The sequence below is a fragment of the Loxodonta africana genome, chromosome 3, assembly GCF_030014295.1.
Source record: "Loxodonta africana isolate mLoxAfr1 chromosome 3, mLoxAfr1.hap2, whole genome shotgun sequence".
Lineage (NCBI taxonomy): Eukaryota > Metazoa > Chordata > Mammalia > Proboscidea > Elephantidae > Loxodonta > Loxodonta africana.
Window position 1 is genome coordinate 146,828,962 of NC_087344.1, and position 16,902 is coordinate 146,845,863.

General features: G+C 35.4%; 1 protein-coding gene across 13 annotated transcripts in view; it reads left to right on the top strand.

Moving 5' to 3' along the window:
* Positions 1–16,902, top strand: part of ZNF644 (zinc finger protein 644) — a 211,262-nt gene that overhangs the window by 106,751 nt on the left and 87,609 nt on the right. For 12 of the 13 annotated variants that reach the window (XR_010321466.1, XM_064282322.1, XM_023558422.2 and 9 more), the window contains 3 exons: positions 3,503–6,540; positions 6,717–7,316; positions 9,330–9,452. Coding sequence is in view for 12 of the 13 variants with exons in the window: in XM_064282322.1 (XP_064138392.1) it covers positions 3,503–6,540; positions 6,717–7,316; positions 9,330–9,452 (3,761 nt within the window). In the remaining variant the exon portion in view is untranslated. The remainder of the gene's footprint in view (positions 1–3,502; positions 6,541–6,716; positions 7,317–9,329; positions 9,453–16,902) is intronic. The other variant, XM_023558429.2, reaches the window with a different exon arrangement.

Here is a 16,902-nt window from a genome sequence, read left to right on the forward strand (position 1 = left end):
TAAATACTATATCATTAGTTGGTTTATTATAACTTATGAACTTGCTTATTTTAAACTTAAGTAATGAATAATGCCTACTTCAAATATGTTCCGTACTTTATAATATTAACATAACTGGTATCGATGGCTCTATTATATGTATTTGATTATAAGATTAAAAGGTAGTGGAAAACTATTTAATACAGTGTTAAATTAGCTTGTAGGTCAAATGCTTTCTTGTCTGGATACCATACAAGCATCCACAAATGTAGAGAGAGAGTAAATTTTTTATGTCAAAATTCTAAATCCGTTACTCATGGCAACAGATTCTGATGATCTGTTGTCTTGCATTCTGTCTCAGTGCAACAAATGTGAGTCTTAATTACAGTTATTAAGAAAAAAATGTATTTTGAACATTTGGTACTTAAAATATATTTTGAAATTTAAGCGAGAAAATTTTTTAATTACTGCTAAAATAGTAGCTTAGTGCGTCAATTTCTGATGCTGTACATTTTAATGTGCTTCCCAACTTACCTGGAAAAGAATAACTTCTTTTATTCTTGAAGAGAGGTAATTATTATTTTGGGGCAAATAATTTTTTTTTTTTTTAAGCCATATTTCATTATGTAAGTGTAAAAGAAAACTTTGCTGGTTAAAGATCTCATTTTATATTTTAACAATATTTCATGTGATCTGTTTTTTGTTTTAGTTGGCTGCATTTTGTAGATAAAAGATCTGTTATGCATATAGTTTTCTATGTGTTTGAGCGAAACAGTTTGGTATCTTCAGAATGTGAACTTACGGAAGGCTCTTATAAAGCCATCTGATAATGAGGATGCAGTCTCCAAGCCGACATGATATTCTCATAGTTTGTCACCCTGCTGTTCAGGGGGTACCAGTGAAGTTGCTTTAAATGGGAAGCGTCTGTTCCATCTCTGAACCTCTAACACCAGAACAGATGGGTGGAACATGGAACATGGAAGGTTTTACCTCTGAGGTGGTAACAGTGAAGCCACTCATTAACACTGAATTTACCACTTCGTTAGCAACGTTGCTTCCTGTTGAGAAAAACTAATACAGCCTTTCAAATTGTCTGAGCATATATTTGTCTACCTCCATGATTATAATAAGCAGGAATAGAAAGTAAGTGTCTTTCAGGCTTAAATCATTTTTATAAAATCTGTCTTCTGTTTCAGATATTTATGAGATTGTTGCTATTGAGACGTTTTACTTTTTCTGCCTAATTTAATGAGAAATGTCAGGAATGGATAATGGTGTATAGCATCAGGGCTTGCTTTTCTTTTCGTTGACATTTGCACACTCCTTCCTAGCACATGCTTGTGCTGCCCATTTTTACTTCTGTGTATGTGATGTTGAGACTCCTGCTGGGTGCTGCATTAGCACCATTTTGGGGTGATATTGTTGAATATGATCTTATTGGGAATCTATTTTTACTTCTATGGAAATACGCCAATCTTAAAACAATTCTGAGACCTATGAGGGACAGAAAAATGATTGTTGGTATAAATAATAATGCTAAAGAAATTATATTTGTAATACTTGCAGTGTGTGTTGTATAAAAAAATCTGTCGTGTGGAAAGAATAAGATCATATTTATGAGTGTCTATTAAAAAATTTTTTTTATTCCAAGTTAAGAAATAATAAAAAGATAATTAGACCAATTCTTTAATTTTTGACTGAGATTTAGTTTTTAAAAAGTATGAAATTGGTCCTATAAAACATAGTAGAAATAATGAACTTTATTGAAAATGTTTTAATTTCTATTGAATTATAAATTTGTACTGTCCTTAAGTAGTATTAATTGTTATACGAATTAAAAATACTATTAAAAATGTGAAGGCTTTATTCTTTATCTGAGAGCAGGAACCTAGTCTGTCTTGTTTACTATAATATCCCTAATATCTAGTGCAGTGCCTGTCACATAGTAAGGGCTTGATAAGTATTTGGAGAATGAATAAACTGTAGATACCACTGTGTATAAAATCAAAAATAATATGAAACTTCATGGCAGTGCTTCAAATAGTTAATACTATTTGAAGGTTGATTTAATTTGTTCATGAGGATTGTTGGATATTTTGAAGCCCATGCTACAGTTGCTGAGTCAAGAAATCAGAACCATGAATGGGGTATCTAGATTTCATAGGAAGATGACTATTTTTTTCTTCTTATACTTTAGGAAATTTTATTTTGATTTTACAGTTGTGTTTTTATTCATTCAACATTCATTAAGTTCCTTATTCAACAAATATTGCCTGAGCACCTGTGCCAAAAACTCATGCTAGTTTCTAGAGGTAGGAAAGTAACTAGGTCACAGTCCATGCCCTCAGAGAGCGTACGTTCTTCTGAGGAGAGAGGCAATTCTAATACAATATAGCCTTTTTCTAAGAACAGGATAAGAATAGAGCTCAAAGGAATTCTTCATAGTAGTGGAAATCATTACAACCATGGTATATATGTCTCCTAAATTTTCAGAAGTCTCATTTCCTTTTAAAATATTCTCTTGTATTGTTATAAGGATTAAATATATTATCAGAAATGCTTGGAAAAATGTTAGCTACACTTTGTATGAATTAAACTAAAAACTTAACATATATTTATGGTGTTTCATCATAAAATGTTTTAGGCCATCGTACTAGGCTGTCAGATTATAAACGGGATAACTACCTTAGAGAATGGCTAGAATTTGGGGGCCCTAAGTGTGATTTTTTTTTTTTAAGTGTGGAAGTTTAAAGTAACATAAAACTTCACTAAATTCAACTTTACTAATTTAGAATTAAGGACAATTTGAATAAAGAATCAGTGAACCTCTATGAATAAAGGGTGTTTGTAATTAATTGGTATAATTTTAGGAGAATGTTAAAATGTGTTGAGAGTGAAATTTCTTAATTTTTAAAAATAAAAATCATTATATAATAAGCTGTTGATGTTGATAACGAATTTTATTCAAATAAGATCTTTTACTGAGAGGTATCTTGTTTCCTTCCTCCGTGAATGAGCTTTTTTAAGTGGCAAAATTCTTACCTCTCTGCAATGTCTGTCGTATACATTAATAATAAATCTACTTAAGTGAAATAATTTTCTTTTTATTATCAATTTATATATATGAGGTTTTAAGGTTTATTTTTCTTCTGTAGCATATTCATTTATGCTGCGTGTGTGTATCTATGTGTGAGTTTGTGTGTGTGCGTGTGTATCTATGTGTGAGTTTGTGTGTGTGTCTATGTGTGTTTATATATTTGCTTTTCCTTAGACATTTTGTACATATGCAATATTGGTGGTTGTTGTTGCCTAGCACAAATTAAAAACTATCCTTTCAGGTACGTTTAAAGTATTTTAATTTTTTAAGTGTTTCTTCATTCTAAGAAAAAAATTAGGGTCTCAATATGAAAAGTAGAAAATTAAACTAATGAAAAATGTTTACTTTAAACTCTCCATACCCAATCTAATAGTATTTTTTCTTTCATGCAATTCTAAATTTTTTTTTTTTTTTTCCATTTTCTAGACTAAATGTGTTAAATGGGCTTGCCAACAACATGGATGATACGAAGATAAACGCCGATATTACTGGTGCTAAAGAAGAACTCCTAGATGACAACAATTTTATCTCCGAGAAGGAGAGTGGAGTTCCGGAACCAAAAGATTGTCAAACATCATTTCAGAAAAACAATACATTGACTCTGCCTGAAGAACTGTCAAAGGACAAATCTGAAAAAGCCTTAAGTGGAGGCCAGCCTACTCTATTTATACATGCTGGTGCTCCTACTGTTTCTAGTGAAAACTTTATCTTGCCTAAAGGAGCTGCTGTTAATGGACCAGTTTCACACTCCTCCTTAAATAAGACTTCCAATATGAATAAAGGCAGTGTTTCGTTAACCACTGGACAGCCTGTGGATCAGCCAACAACAGAATCCTGTTCAACTTTGAAGGTGGCGGCAGATCTTCAGCTGTCTACACCACAGAATGCAAGTCAGCACCAAGTTTTATTTTTGTTATCAGATGTAGCACATGCTAAGAATCCAGCTCATTCCATTAAAAAACTACCTACCTCTGCTACAGTTGGTTGTGACATTCAGAATTCAGTAGGAAATAGTATAAAGTCAGATAGCACTTTAATAGATCAAGTAGAGGTGGGTGAAGATAGTGAAAATTTATTGGTAAAAGATGATTGTGTCAATACATTAACAGGAATTTCCTCAGGTACAGATGAATTTAGGTCAGAAAATGATACGAACTGGGATCCCCAAAAAGAGTTCATTCAGTTTCTTATGACTAATGAAGACACAGTAGATAAAGCTCCAGTTCACTCTAAAGTGGGTCTAGAAAAAAAGAGAAAGCGGAAAATGGATGTAAGCAAGATAACTCGTTATACTGAGGATTGCTTCAGTGATTCTAATTGTATATCCAATAAATCAAAAATGCTAGAAGTAGACATTCTGGAACAAAATGAGGAACTACAAGCAATAGACTCGCAGAAATATGCATTATCAAAAGTGAAGCCCGAGTCAACTGATGAAGACTTGGAATCTGTGGATGCTTTTCGACATCTAATATATAACCCAGACAAGTGTGGAGAAGAAAGTTCACCTGTTCATACTAGCACTTTTCTTGCAAATTCCTTAAAAAAGAAATGTGAAGACAGTGATTCCGAGTCACCTGCTACTTTCAGCGCTGAAGAGCCATCATTCTACCCCTGTACAAAGTGCAATGTGAATTTTAGGGAGAAAAAGCACCTCCATAGGCATATGATGTATCATTTAGATGGAAATAGTCATTTTCGCCATCTTAATGTCCCAAGGCCATATGCTTGTAGAGAATGTGGACGGACATTTCGAGATCGCAACTCACTTCTAAAGCATATGATTATTCACCAAGAAAGAAGACAGAAGTTGATGGAAGAAATTCGTGAATTGAAAGAACTTCAGGATGAAGGAAGAAGTGCACGATTACAGTGCCCTCAGTGTGTGTTTGGTACCAATTGCCCTAAAACATTTGTGCAACATGCTAAAACCCATGAAAAAGATAAAAGGTACTACTGCTGTGAAGAGTGTAACTTCATGGCAGTGACAGAAAATGAATTGGAATGCCATCGCGGTATTGCCCATGGAGCAGTGGTAAAATGCCCTATAGTCAGTTCTGATATAGCCCAGAGAAAAACGCAAAAAAAGGCTTTCATGAAAGACTCTGTTACAGGGTCATCCAAAAAACCAACTACCTACATATGTAAGATGTGTCCTTTTACTACTTCAGCCAGAAGTATTTTAAAAAAACACGTAGAGTACCTACATTCATCATCATGCATTGATTCATTTGGTAGTCCTCTTGGACTTGACAAGAGAAAAAATGATATCCTTGAAGAATCTGTAGATACTATTAGCACTAAACCATTAGTTAAACAACAGTCAACTACATTTCCAAAGAACTCTGCTCTAAAACAAGATGTAAAGCGAACATTTGGATCAGGCTCACAATCAAGTAATTTTTCGAAATTCCACAAGCGGCCACACAGAATACAGAAAGCTCGGAAAAGCATCACCCAGTCAGGTGTAAATGTGTGCAATCAAAACAGCTCTCCTAAGACTGTTACGAATAAAAGCAGCATTGACCAAAAACCTAAGTATTTCCATCAAGCAGCAAAAGAAAAATCTAACGTCAAGGCAAATAGCAACTATTTATATAGACACAAATATGAAAACTACAGAATGATTAAAAAATCAGGTGACTCATATCCTCTGCATTTAAAAAAAGAGGAAGCTAGTTCATTAAATTCTTTACATCTGTTTTCATCATCAAGTAACTCTCACAGTGATAGCTTTATTTCAGATTCTCGTAACTCTGACACCAAAAGGCCAGAAGGTTTGAAAGAACATAGGCGTGTAGCTGTAAAGAGAGTAGTTAAGGAATCTAAGAAGGAAAGTTCTGTGGGAGGAGAAGACCTAGATAGCTATCCAGATTTTTTACATAAAATGACAGTTGTTGTTTTGCAGAAGCTTAATTCTGCTGAAAAGAAAGATAGCTATGAAACAGAAGATGAAAGTTCTTGGGATAATGTTGAGCTAGGTGACTACACTACGCAGGCTATAGAAGAAGAAACCTATAACGATATTAATCAAGAACATGTAAACATATTCCCTCTATTTAAAAGCAAGGTAGAAGGTCAGGAGCCTGGAGAAAATACAGCCCTTAGTTATGATCAAAATGATGGCTTTTACTTTGAATATTATGAAGATACAGGAACTAATAACTTTTTGCATGATATACACGATCCTCAGCATTTAGAAAATGCAGAAACTTCATTGTCAAAGCATAGTTCTGTTTTCCATTGGTCCGATTTGTCTCTTGAGAAGAAATCTTGTCCCTACTGCCCAGCAACATTTGAAACAGGTGTTGGGTTGTCAAATCATGTTCGGGGACATCTTCACAGAGCAGGATTAAGCTATGAAGCCCGTCATGTTGTATCACCAGAACAAATAGCCACAAGTGACAAAATGCAACATTTCAAAAGGACTGGCACAGGAACACCTGTTAAGCGAGTTAGAAAAGGTAAGTTCTCATGTTGGTAATTTGGGCTAATACGTCTACATTCAAACTCAGGGGCTGTTAATATTTTGTTTAATTTTGTTCTTTATTAGAATTGTATAATATTTCGGGGTTAATTAGTTTTAGGGTGGTCAGTTTATCAAAAATTCTAATATTATTCTTAAACTTTTTTTTTTTAGCTATAGAGAAGTCTGAAACCACTTCTGAACACACTTGTCAGCTCTGTGGTGGTTGGTTTGATACTAAAATTGGATTATCAAATCATGTTAGAGGCCACCTGAAAAGACTGGGAAAGACCAAATGGGATGCTCACAAATCTCCAATCTGTGTTCTGAATGAGATGATGCAAAATGAAGAAAAATATGAAAAAATCTTAAAGGCATTGAACAATCGTCGTATCATTCCCAGACCATTTGTAGCTCAAAAATTTGCATCAAGTGATGACTTTTTATCCCAAAATGTTATACCTCTTGAAGCGTACCGTAATGGCCTGAAGACGGAAGCTGTATCAGTGTCTGCATCAGAGGAAGATGGGCTGAGTTTCTTAAACGATTGTGTTGAAACAAAGCCAGAATTGTCTGGTGGGAAAAAGTCTCTTACACTGATAGAACTTCTTAAAAATAAAAGGATGGGAGAAGAAAGGAATTCTGCTCTTTCTCCTCAAAAGATCCATAATCAAACTGCAAGAAAGAGATTTGTTCAGAAATGTGTACTTCCATTAAATGAGAATAGTCCGTTGATGTATCAGCCACAAAAAATGGACTTGACTATGCATTCAGGTAAGAGGACATTTATGACTATTTTAGCATATTTAATTTAAACACAGTTTAATTATGTTTAATGGAAAATTTGTAGAAAATACTTTTTCTCTGAATCTTTTTATTTAAGCTGCTTTTTTTGCAGAGCACAGAATTGGTTGTTATATTGTCATTTCTGTGTAACTCAATTGATGCCCATCAGCTCTGAGTTCTGTGTGCCTCAATTCTTGGTCAGATTACAAGGTGAGAACGAAAGAAAAAAAGCTGATCTGTAAAAACGAAACTTGCTATGGCTGGGGATGGTTCTGTGGATGGGAGGTTGACATTATTCAAAAGTATGTTGTTGTTAGGTACCATCGAGTCGGTTCCGACTCATAGCGACCCTGCGTACAACAGAATGAAACACTGCTTGCCCGGTCCTGCGCCATCCTCACAGTCGAAAGTATAGGATTGCTGAAAAGGCAAACCACTGTCATGCTTTTGCCAGTGCTCCAAAGTGATAATGTTTTCAAGATTGAGCTATTGGTTTGGCTACTGCTTAGGTAAAACAGATTCTTTAAGCTAAATGGATCGTGCCTGTTGTACGTTGTGATTAACCCAAAGAAACTTCTGTCTTTCCAGTTCCTCATTGTATTGCATGATAGTTTAGTTTTGGAGAACCGTTGTGAGTATAAAATGTATTTGTTTGGGGTATTAGAATTTACAATAATGTTTTAATGGAACAGAACAGATGGCTTAGCTTAGTGCTTGTAAACCAATAGTTTTTCTTTTTCAAAGGTACATTTTGCGTGTGTTGGAAAATGATGTGGCAGATAGAGTAGCCAAACTTTATTTGGTATTGCTGAGTATGGTTTATACTCTTAGATTAGAAGAATTTTAAGTGTCTTTATAGGTTTCTTTTGGAGGTTAAATATGTTGAACATTAACTTAGATGGTCTAATGATTAGAACCCTCTGTTGAATGTGTCTGAGGTAATAATAATTGGTCATTAGATTAATAATAAATAAAATTACTGTAAAATAACGTTGGCTTGTTTAGGCAAATATTGGGATATCCAAAATATTTGTAATGCAGGTTTGGTGTAAGGAAAGCGTACTTTGCATTGTAAGTGGTCTGAAAAACAATTTAGCTTGTATGGGCTTCTGGTTAATAGGGCTCTTTCTTTCATACGAAGCAAGTTTTTCCAATGTCAATAACTCTTACTATTTTTTAGAGGAAAAAAATGTAAGGAAGATGTATTAGCTGTGTTGACCAAGGTGTAATACACTTCAGAGAAGGAAAACGTAGGTGTGGCTATTACAGCAATGTTGAAGAAATCAATTAAAATGTGTTGGGGGAGTGAGGGTTATCTGAGAACTCAGGAGTTGCTTATTATTTCAACATGTTTTCTTTCTGTGATGACTAAGATGTTAGCTTGTTGATCATTTATTTAGCACAAAGATTTTAGCAAAAAACTTCAAATCATTAACTTTCATTATTGATTGCGCATTCAGAGTAATGAACATAAAATGCCCTGAATAAAATGTTGTGTCTCACAGCTGTTCAGTGGTGTGTTTTACCACCTTTTCTCCCAGCCTTCATCAGAAAGCCTAATTTAGTATTGAGCCTTTTACGGTTTTGTGGATAAAACACTTTAATTACCACTTTGTCAACTAGACTTTTTAATTCTTTTTATTGGTAATGTTGTAAACTTTGAAACTTCTCAACAGAACTGTGCTATTCAAATCACAGGATTGTATTTTAAGTTTAGGAAATGATCTGCGTAACACAGAAATCTGCAAGAAAGTGATAGTGTTCAATCCAGAGGGACTCAGGTTCAAGCCACTCCTCTTTCCCCCTTTCCAAAGAGCATGGATTACCTCTACATACTAACTACAAACTAATAATAGTTAACATAATTCCCACCCCCCCGCATCTTAAGCTAATTCAATGACCATTTTTTAAACCATCTTTATTGTGGTACTTTTCTACACACTTTAAGAAAATTTCACTTTTTGAAGTAGAACTGGATTATAGTTTTCTTTTGAACGATAGGTATGCCTGTGAAGCTTAGAACATGTGTGCATTGCAATACGACGTTTAGAAGTGCTGTTAGCCTGTCCAACCACTTACGCGCTTATGCACAAAAGAAGAGTGCTGGACTTTTGACTGGTACAGGTATGTTTGAACAGGTAGCAAGTCTGTCTGATATGATACACTTTTTTTCTCACCAGACTGGTGCTAATTCAGGTGATATTTATAGCATTCTTTGGTATGCAGCAGTTGACTCTGGTTATACATGAAATTTCAGCAACTTGTAAACTGTTAGATATAATTTTTAAGCAAGCTATTATTTTTCATTTGGCTCTTATTGACTTGATTTGGGGGAAAAAAATAATCCAATAAAGATGTGGAACTTTTGAGTCTACATTATTCCACTTGATTTTTAAATGATACTATTTTTTATTTTTAAATTTATTTTAGTAGATTCCAATAAGACACCTCCCTTTGATATTAAAAAACAAACAAAAAAAGGATTGTAGTCCTAGCACGGGGAAATGTTTTACTAGGAAAGGAAATTGTAGTGAAGTTTCAGATACGTAGAACTGACTAGAAAACTAAACAAACTGAGTTTTTGTTAGTCTGTAGATCAAATCTTTGAAGGGGCAAGCCTTAATAATGGCCCGTGTTTACAACTGGATTGATTTTTCTTTTAATGCCCCTAAACTGTATTTACTGTATTTAGGATGCACATTTCTGTGTTGTTTTTGGTTGGTTAGCCCAGCCTTGCAGATACCTCTTCATAATGCTAGTCTGTGAAAATGTGATTAGCTTACTCATGTGTAATGTTGCTTCTTATCCCTTGCCAAATGCTTTGCTCTTTTGTTTCTAGTCTTTCAGGCTATCCTGCTTTCAGCAAATCCCGTCTCTTTCACATCTTAAACTATACCCTCTTTTCTAAATAGATCTATATAAATTCTTTTGCCTAAAATTCTCCTCTCCCAAACTTTTTTCTCTTTCTCTTTTAGATCACTGCCGTCTACTTTCTTCTAGTTGCTGTGTTCTCAAATTTTTTGTTCTTCCTCACATCTTCTTATGACTTACATCCAGTATATTCTTGCCACCAGAGAAGCACGTGTGTTCATAGTAGCGTCTTTTTTCTCCTCCTTTGCTTTATCCCCTGACTTGATATACAAATAATAGGGATGATTGTTGACCAGGTGCATTAAGTGGAAGGGAGTAGAGTGAATTTTACTTTACTAGTTAGTCCTCCTATTGTAAGGTTATAATTTTTATGGTATTACCTCCACGTTCATCAGGCTTGGACAATGGTTATAGACGTTAGAGGCAGAGGGGCAATGAAAATAAGAGACAGTAGAAACAGGAAATCATTATGGTTATCATAGCGACTAACTTGTTGAACACTTACTACGTGTCAGGCACTATGCTGTGCAGTTTGCATGCATAGCTTCATTTAATCTTCACAACAACCATGTGAGTTGTAGGCACTATAATTCTCTCTATTTTATAGGAAGCTCGCACTTAGAAAACTTAAGCAGTTTTCCCAAATTTATGCAGTTAATAAATAGCAAAGTTGAAATTCAAATCAAGACAGTTTCACCCTAGATTTTTGTTCGTAATCACTATTGTCTACCATGCGCAGGACATCCTTTGCTTGGATTTGATATTTTAGGAAGAAAGCAATGGAAAAGACTTAAAATATAGTTACATTTAAGGTGAGGAGCATTCTGGTGAAGACCGAATAGATTAGGGCCCAGTTGGAAAGAACAGGGACCCAAAAGAGGGTCAAGCCTGGATTAGACTTTGGAGGACTTCAGAAAATGTTCCATTTTGACTACTCAAGTGGATTATGCAAATATTCAGTGAGGCAGATCTCTCCAGACCAGGTATTGTTAGTCCATTTTAAAAAAAGGAGAAATGCTTTTACCGCATGTGTTTAGCAGTCTAGGACAAAGAGAAGGGAAACGAAAAGCTGAAGAAAGTCTATGGTAGTAATTTCCACACTTCGTGCCCACTTTTGTTAAGCATAAAAACCTCATGCTCCCTGTCCTTGGATATTCTGAAACATTTTCCCCTCATTTTGAAAATTATCTTGGTTAGTAAAGCTACAGAGAAGATGTCTTTGTTGCTTCTCTATGCCAGTTAAGATGTTTTTATCCAGCTTTATTAATGCCCTCTGTTTTCCAAGTGGAGAAATTCTATATTATAAACTGCACATGTTTATTCTCTTCTACTTTATCAGTATCACTGGTATAAAGCAGTGGTTCCTAGCCTTTGGTCCCAGAGGGTTCCCTGGGATTATTACAAGGGATTCATCAAGTCATATGGGCAGCAAGCTTTGCTTTTTAAGTATATATAGATGCTGTTTTGATAAATAAAATGGAAGCATTGAAAAAAAATCTTAATCTAAGTATACCATAAAACAGGAATAATGTAAAGGGAAAATAGGTATGAATAGAGCCTCCATTAAGGATATCTGGTATCTGTGTTCCTAATTCACGTGGTCTTCATTCACATGGATTTTTGGTTACTGCTATATGTCCCCGTCTTGAAGAAAAAGCTCAGATACCCCTAGACGAAGAGGGAAAGGCCTATTTGCCTATATGTGATAGGCTAAACTTTCAGGCCTTCTTAGAAGCCACCAGCTCGTGACCCCTTTAAGAACTGATAACCTTTGGGGGAAGAAGTGTTTCTTCTAATTTATATCTCTCCAGCTACCCTTAATAGACTAAAAAGTGTGCCTCTCTGCTTTCAAAATTTTTCTTTACCAGCAACAGAAATACTTCTACTATGATAGTTCTTAATCTTTTGGGGGCCTTTTGAGAATTTTATGAAAGCTGTAGACCCCTTCTCAGAAATGTGCACTTATTCATCCACGGATAAAATTTTTTCAGTGTAGGCTTTGTGTATTCTTTGAAGCCTATCATTCATGAACTCTTCCTCAGGCAGAAAATTGAGAAAGGTTGAGAAAGGGAGATGCCAAAATAAAAATAAAGTGGAAAGAACACAACTGGGAATCAGGAGCCCTAAGAAATCCTTTTTTTTTTTTTTTTTTTAAGAGTTAGAGGAGGATTAAAATATGAGAAATGCTTAATATCAAAATGAATTCATAGGGTCATTAAAATATGGTCCCTAATTTTAGTGAGAGGAAGTGGTGAAAGAAAGCAGGAGAACATTGGAATTGTAAACAAAGAAGAGGCAGCCATGCTTTGGACAGAGTTAAATCGTCAAAAAGAATAAGTTTCAGGACTAAGCCAGTTTATCTTCCATTGGGCCGGTTTAGATAGATTGTTTTTAAGAATTTTCATTTGCCTTCAGTTATAGATAATTTATGAAGCTGTTTTACCTTTTTTTTTTTTTTTTAATCTTGTCTAAAGGAGATTAGTACCCAAAGGGTTTACTTTATATCCTGTATTATAAATTTAAGACAGACTTATTCAAGAATTTATTCCAATTAGTGTAGACTGCATTATCAGTAGACTTCTTTGTCAGGTTTTGTTCTCTTTAGGCTATTGTTTTACATGCTCATCCACATTTTTTTCCTGGCTAATTTCCTTAACAGTTTAATAAGAACATCATATAATTTTTGTTAAAAACCAGACAAATTTTATGTAATTCACAAAGTTCATATTAAACGCTTTTGGACTTTTTATTTTTAACTATCGGCTTTCTTGTGTTTAATAACTATTTTAATCATGTTTTTATACAAGCAGTATTAAGAATGCAATGTAATTAATAGAGTGACCATTAAAAATCAGTGCTGTTCATGACCTAGTAAATGGATTTTACTACGCACTAGGATTTTTTTTTTTAGGAAGTCAGTACCCACAGGTTGGAAAACATTGCTCCTCTTTCTCTTTGGGGTTGGTACTGGCTGGAAGCAGCAATAATAATAGCTTAGAAATCATAACCTTGCTATGTAGCAGGTAAATTTTCTTTACTTGCTGTTTTCAAATTTTTATGTATAGTTCACATTTTTTAAATATGAGAGAAGTATGAGACACATCCCTGTCATCAAAGAATTTATATTCTTGTTAGGAAAGCACTGTTAGCAACACTTACAAAACAATGAAAATTAGAGAACTGCGCAAGGTCTTATACAACCAAGAAGTATAGTGACTGCAAGTGCTATAAGAGTTCAGGTTGTTCATTGTAGTCTGGCCTCCTTTCAAGGGGAGCTGGACATTAAGTTGAGTTCCTTTCTTTTCTGCTGCCTTTATTATTTGTCTTCCCTGTTAAACAGAGAAAGAAAAAAGAAAAAAAATGTCTAGTTCGTGTTGGTATGTTTGTTACTATTTTTTTGATAAAACCAGTAGTTGAAGGAAATTTTTATTCATTCGGTAAAAGCTTATTGAGTTCTAGTATCGTACCAGGATTGTGCTAGTCCCTGAGGCTATAAAGATGACCCCCTACTCTAGCTGCATAAACATAATCATAAGCCAGTGAGATAAGTACAATTGTACTATTAGGGAAAGCTTTATTAGGTTTTAGCCAGACCCTAAACTTGAGGGATGAGTAGAGTTTTAGGAAGAGGAGATGAAAGTAGCACATTCCAGGCAAAGAGAAGGGACATAGTGTGGGCACAGAGGGGTGAAATTTGGGTTCAGGAAGTGTCAGGAGATTCAGTTATAGATATTTGGGAAGGTGGTGATGCTGGAAAGAGGAATTAAAATGCTTTGCTAAAAAATTAAGTCATTAAAGATTTTTGAAAAAATAAAGTAGCCTGGCCAAACTTGAATTTTCAGAAGTTATCCTAGAGGCAGTGAAAGATAGCTTTTTTATTTTATGGGTACTACATTCTATGTAGTACTGGGTAATGGGTACTACATTTTCTGTAGTACTGTTTTTCATTAACCAGTTGCTGCACAGTCAGTTCATGTCAACCCTGTGTGTTCAGAGTAAAACTGCACTCCATAGGGTTTTCAATGGCTGTAGCCTTTCAGAAGTAGATCGCCACCAGGCTTTGTATGTATTATCCAGGGCCTCGTTCTTCATTAGGAGCTAGAAGAACATGTATCTGCATGTGTTTGTATATTTGCACAATAAAAAAGCCAAACCCATTGCCATTGAGTTGATTCTGACTCATAGTGACCCTAGAGGACAGAGTAGAACTGCCCCAAAGGGTTTCCAGGGAGCGCCTGGTAGATTCGAACTGCTGACCTTTTGTTTAGCAGCTGTAGCTCTTAACTACTACACCATCAGGGTTTCCATTAGCATGTCATTTATTCAGGTTTAGCAAGGTAGTCAACTGTTGGAAACCTAGTCTTTTAAGTGTCAAACTTGATTTTATCCTAAGCATATGACAATAATATTTCCAAAATATTGTTCTTATTTCTGCCTTGTGAAACAGTGGAGTGAATATAATTTAATCACCTGAGTACTTAGTCACCATTATGGATACCATATTTCCAAAATATTGTTCTTATTTCTGCCTTGTGAAACAGTGGAGTGAATATAATTTAATCACCTGAGTACTTAGTCACCATTATGGATACCATAATTGTTGTATTATTGCAACATGTATGGGGCTAATTGCACACAGTACTAATAGGTGATGGGCAGATTTATTCACTAATTCAACAAGCTTTTTTTTTAATACCTTCTCTGGTTAATGCAGCACTGGGCTGGGTCTGGTTAATGCGTTGTGCTATGTGCTAAATACTGCAGAGATAAATTGGATCTTACAATATAGTAAAAGCACATTTGTACATAATTGTAATACAAGACAAGACAAATTGACAAGTGCCCTTGAAGAGGTATGTGTGAAACACTGTGGAAGTTCAGAGGAAGAGCAAAGTATTTTCAGCTGCTTGCCACTGAGTCGATTCTGACTCAAAGTGACCTCATAGGACAGAGTAGAGTTGCCCTGTAGGGTTTTCCAAGGCTGTAAGTCTTCAAGTAAGCAGTTTGCCACATCTTTCTCCTGCAGCAGCTGGTGGCTTCGAACCACCAACCTTTAGGTTAGCAGCTGAGCACTTAACCACTGTACCACCAGGGCTTTTGTCAGCCTGACTAGGACCCAGCAATGCTTTTAGAAGTAGCGTTTGATTTGGACCCTAAAAGACAGCTAACAGAAATGGAAATGGACACCGGGGGTGGAGAAAGAGAAGGACATAGTGTGGGCACAGTGGGAAAGGAGCATTCCTGAAGGAAAAGGGAGCAACGTGGGACAGTGAAGAAAATTTATTAAAAATACTAGGAAGTGGGAGATAGAGGAAGAGTTAGGTAAGTTGGGTCAGGTGGAGGACATAGAATGGTAATCTAAGATGTTGGAATTAATTTTATAGTGAGGAACCATTAAAGATTTTTTAAGAATTTGGGTAAAGTTTTTAAACTGCCTTTTAAATAAAAGTTAAATGGTTTGGTGAGGAGGGGAAGAAATTACAGGTGAGGTCATTTAGGGCAATGACAGTAGGATGTAAAGGAGGAAGGATTATAGCTGTAAGGATACTATAGAATTAAAATACGTAGGACTTAGTAGATTAGTTGGAAGTAGAGGAATAAAATAGGAGAAAGTGACAGAGGTGGCTCAAGGTTTTAAATCTTGTTACTGGGAAGATGATTGTACCGATACAGTTAATGAATCTACTACCCTACTGTCTCCTAACCTCGTCATTTATCTAGCAAAACTTCATCGTGCAGCTGTCCACTATAACAAAACAAATAACGACAGTTACTGAATCAGTAAATTTGTTTTTAGGAGAATAGAGTTTAAGAGTTTTGCGCTATCGGGGCATGAAGTTCTTATATTTTATGATGCCTAATTTTGCTGGTCGTTGGTTACAAAATTTAGGATTTCATTTTGGTTGAGTGTCTTTTTTTGGCCAACATTCTTGTTCCTCGTGAGAGTCTAAACTAGCTCCCTGGCATTCTTTTTGGTTTTGTTATTTGCTGATTTTCTGGGTTTTGCTTTTTATATCTTGTTTTGGCATAACAGCTGACTTAACTTGGATTTTTATGTTTGGAGTTCTTCTATGTGTCTAGTGTCTTTATATCCTCAGCTGTAGTGTTTGTGTTTGCTATGATCTCTATTCTAACGTGAATTTCCTGATGGCTATTTATGATCTGGATTAAGATACAGTAATAAGGCATGTTCCTGGCCAGAGCTAAACTTCAGTTGATCTGCTTTAAGGAAATAAGAAAACCCATGTCTGTTGTTTGCTGTCAAGTTGATTCTGACTCGATGGCAACCCCATGTGTGTCTAAGTAGAACTGTACTCAGGATTTTCAAGGCTGTGACCTTTCAAAAACCGATCGCCAGGACAGTCTTGTGACGCACCTCTAGGTGGGGTTGGATTGCCAGCCTTTCAGCTAGGAGTCGGACACTTAACCAGTTGTGCTGCCCAGAGATTCCTTAGACATTCTTTGTTTGGAGATGAAGTCAAGATGAATGGCTTCCTCACTTACTCGGGATGTGGAAGAGGAGGATTTACAATTCTTTATTGTGTCTAGAGTTTGAGAAGTAAGGCTAATTCTTACTTTCCAGTGTTTGAAATACGTAGTGGCCTTAGCTGAAAGTTAGCTAAAACACAACATACTTAGTCAGCTATTTGCATGTTTGGTCATAGATTGGATTTTGTCTGGAATGTATAAAGTACTTGAAAAT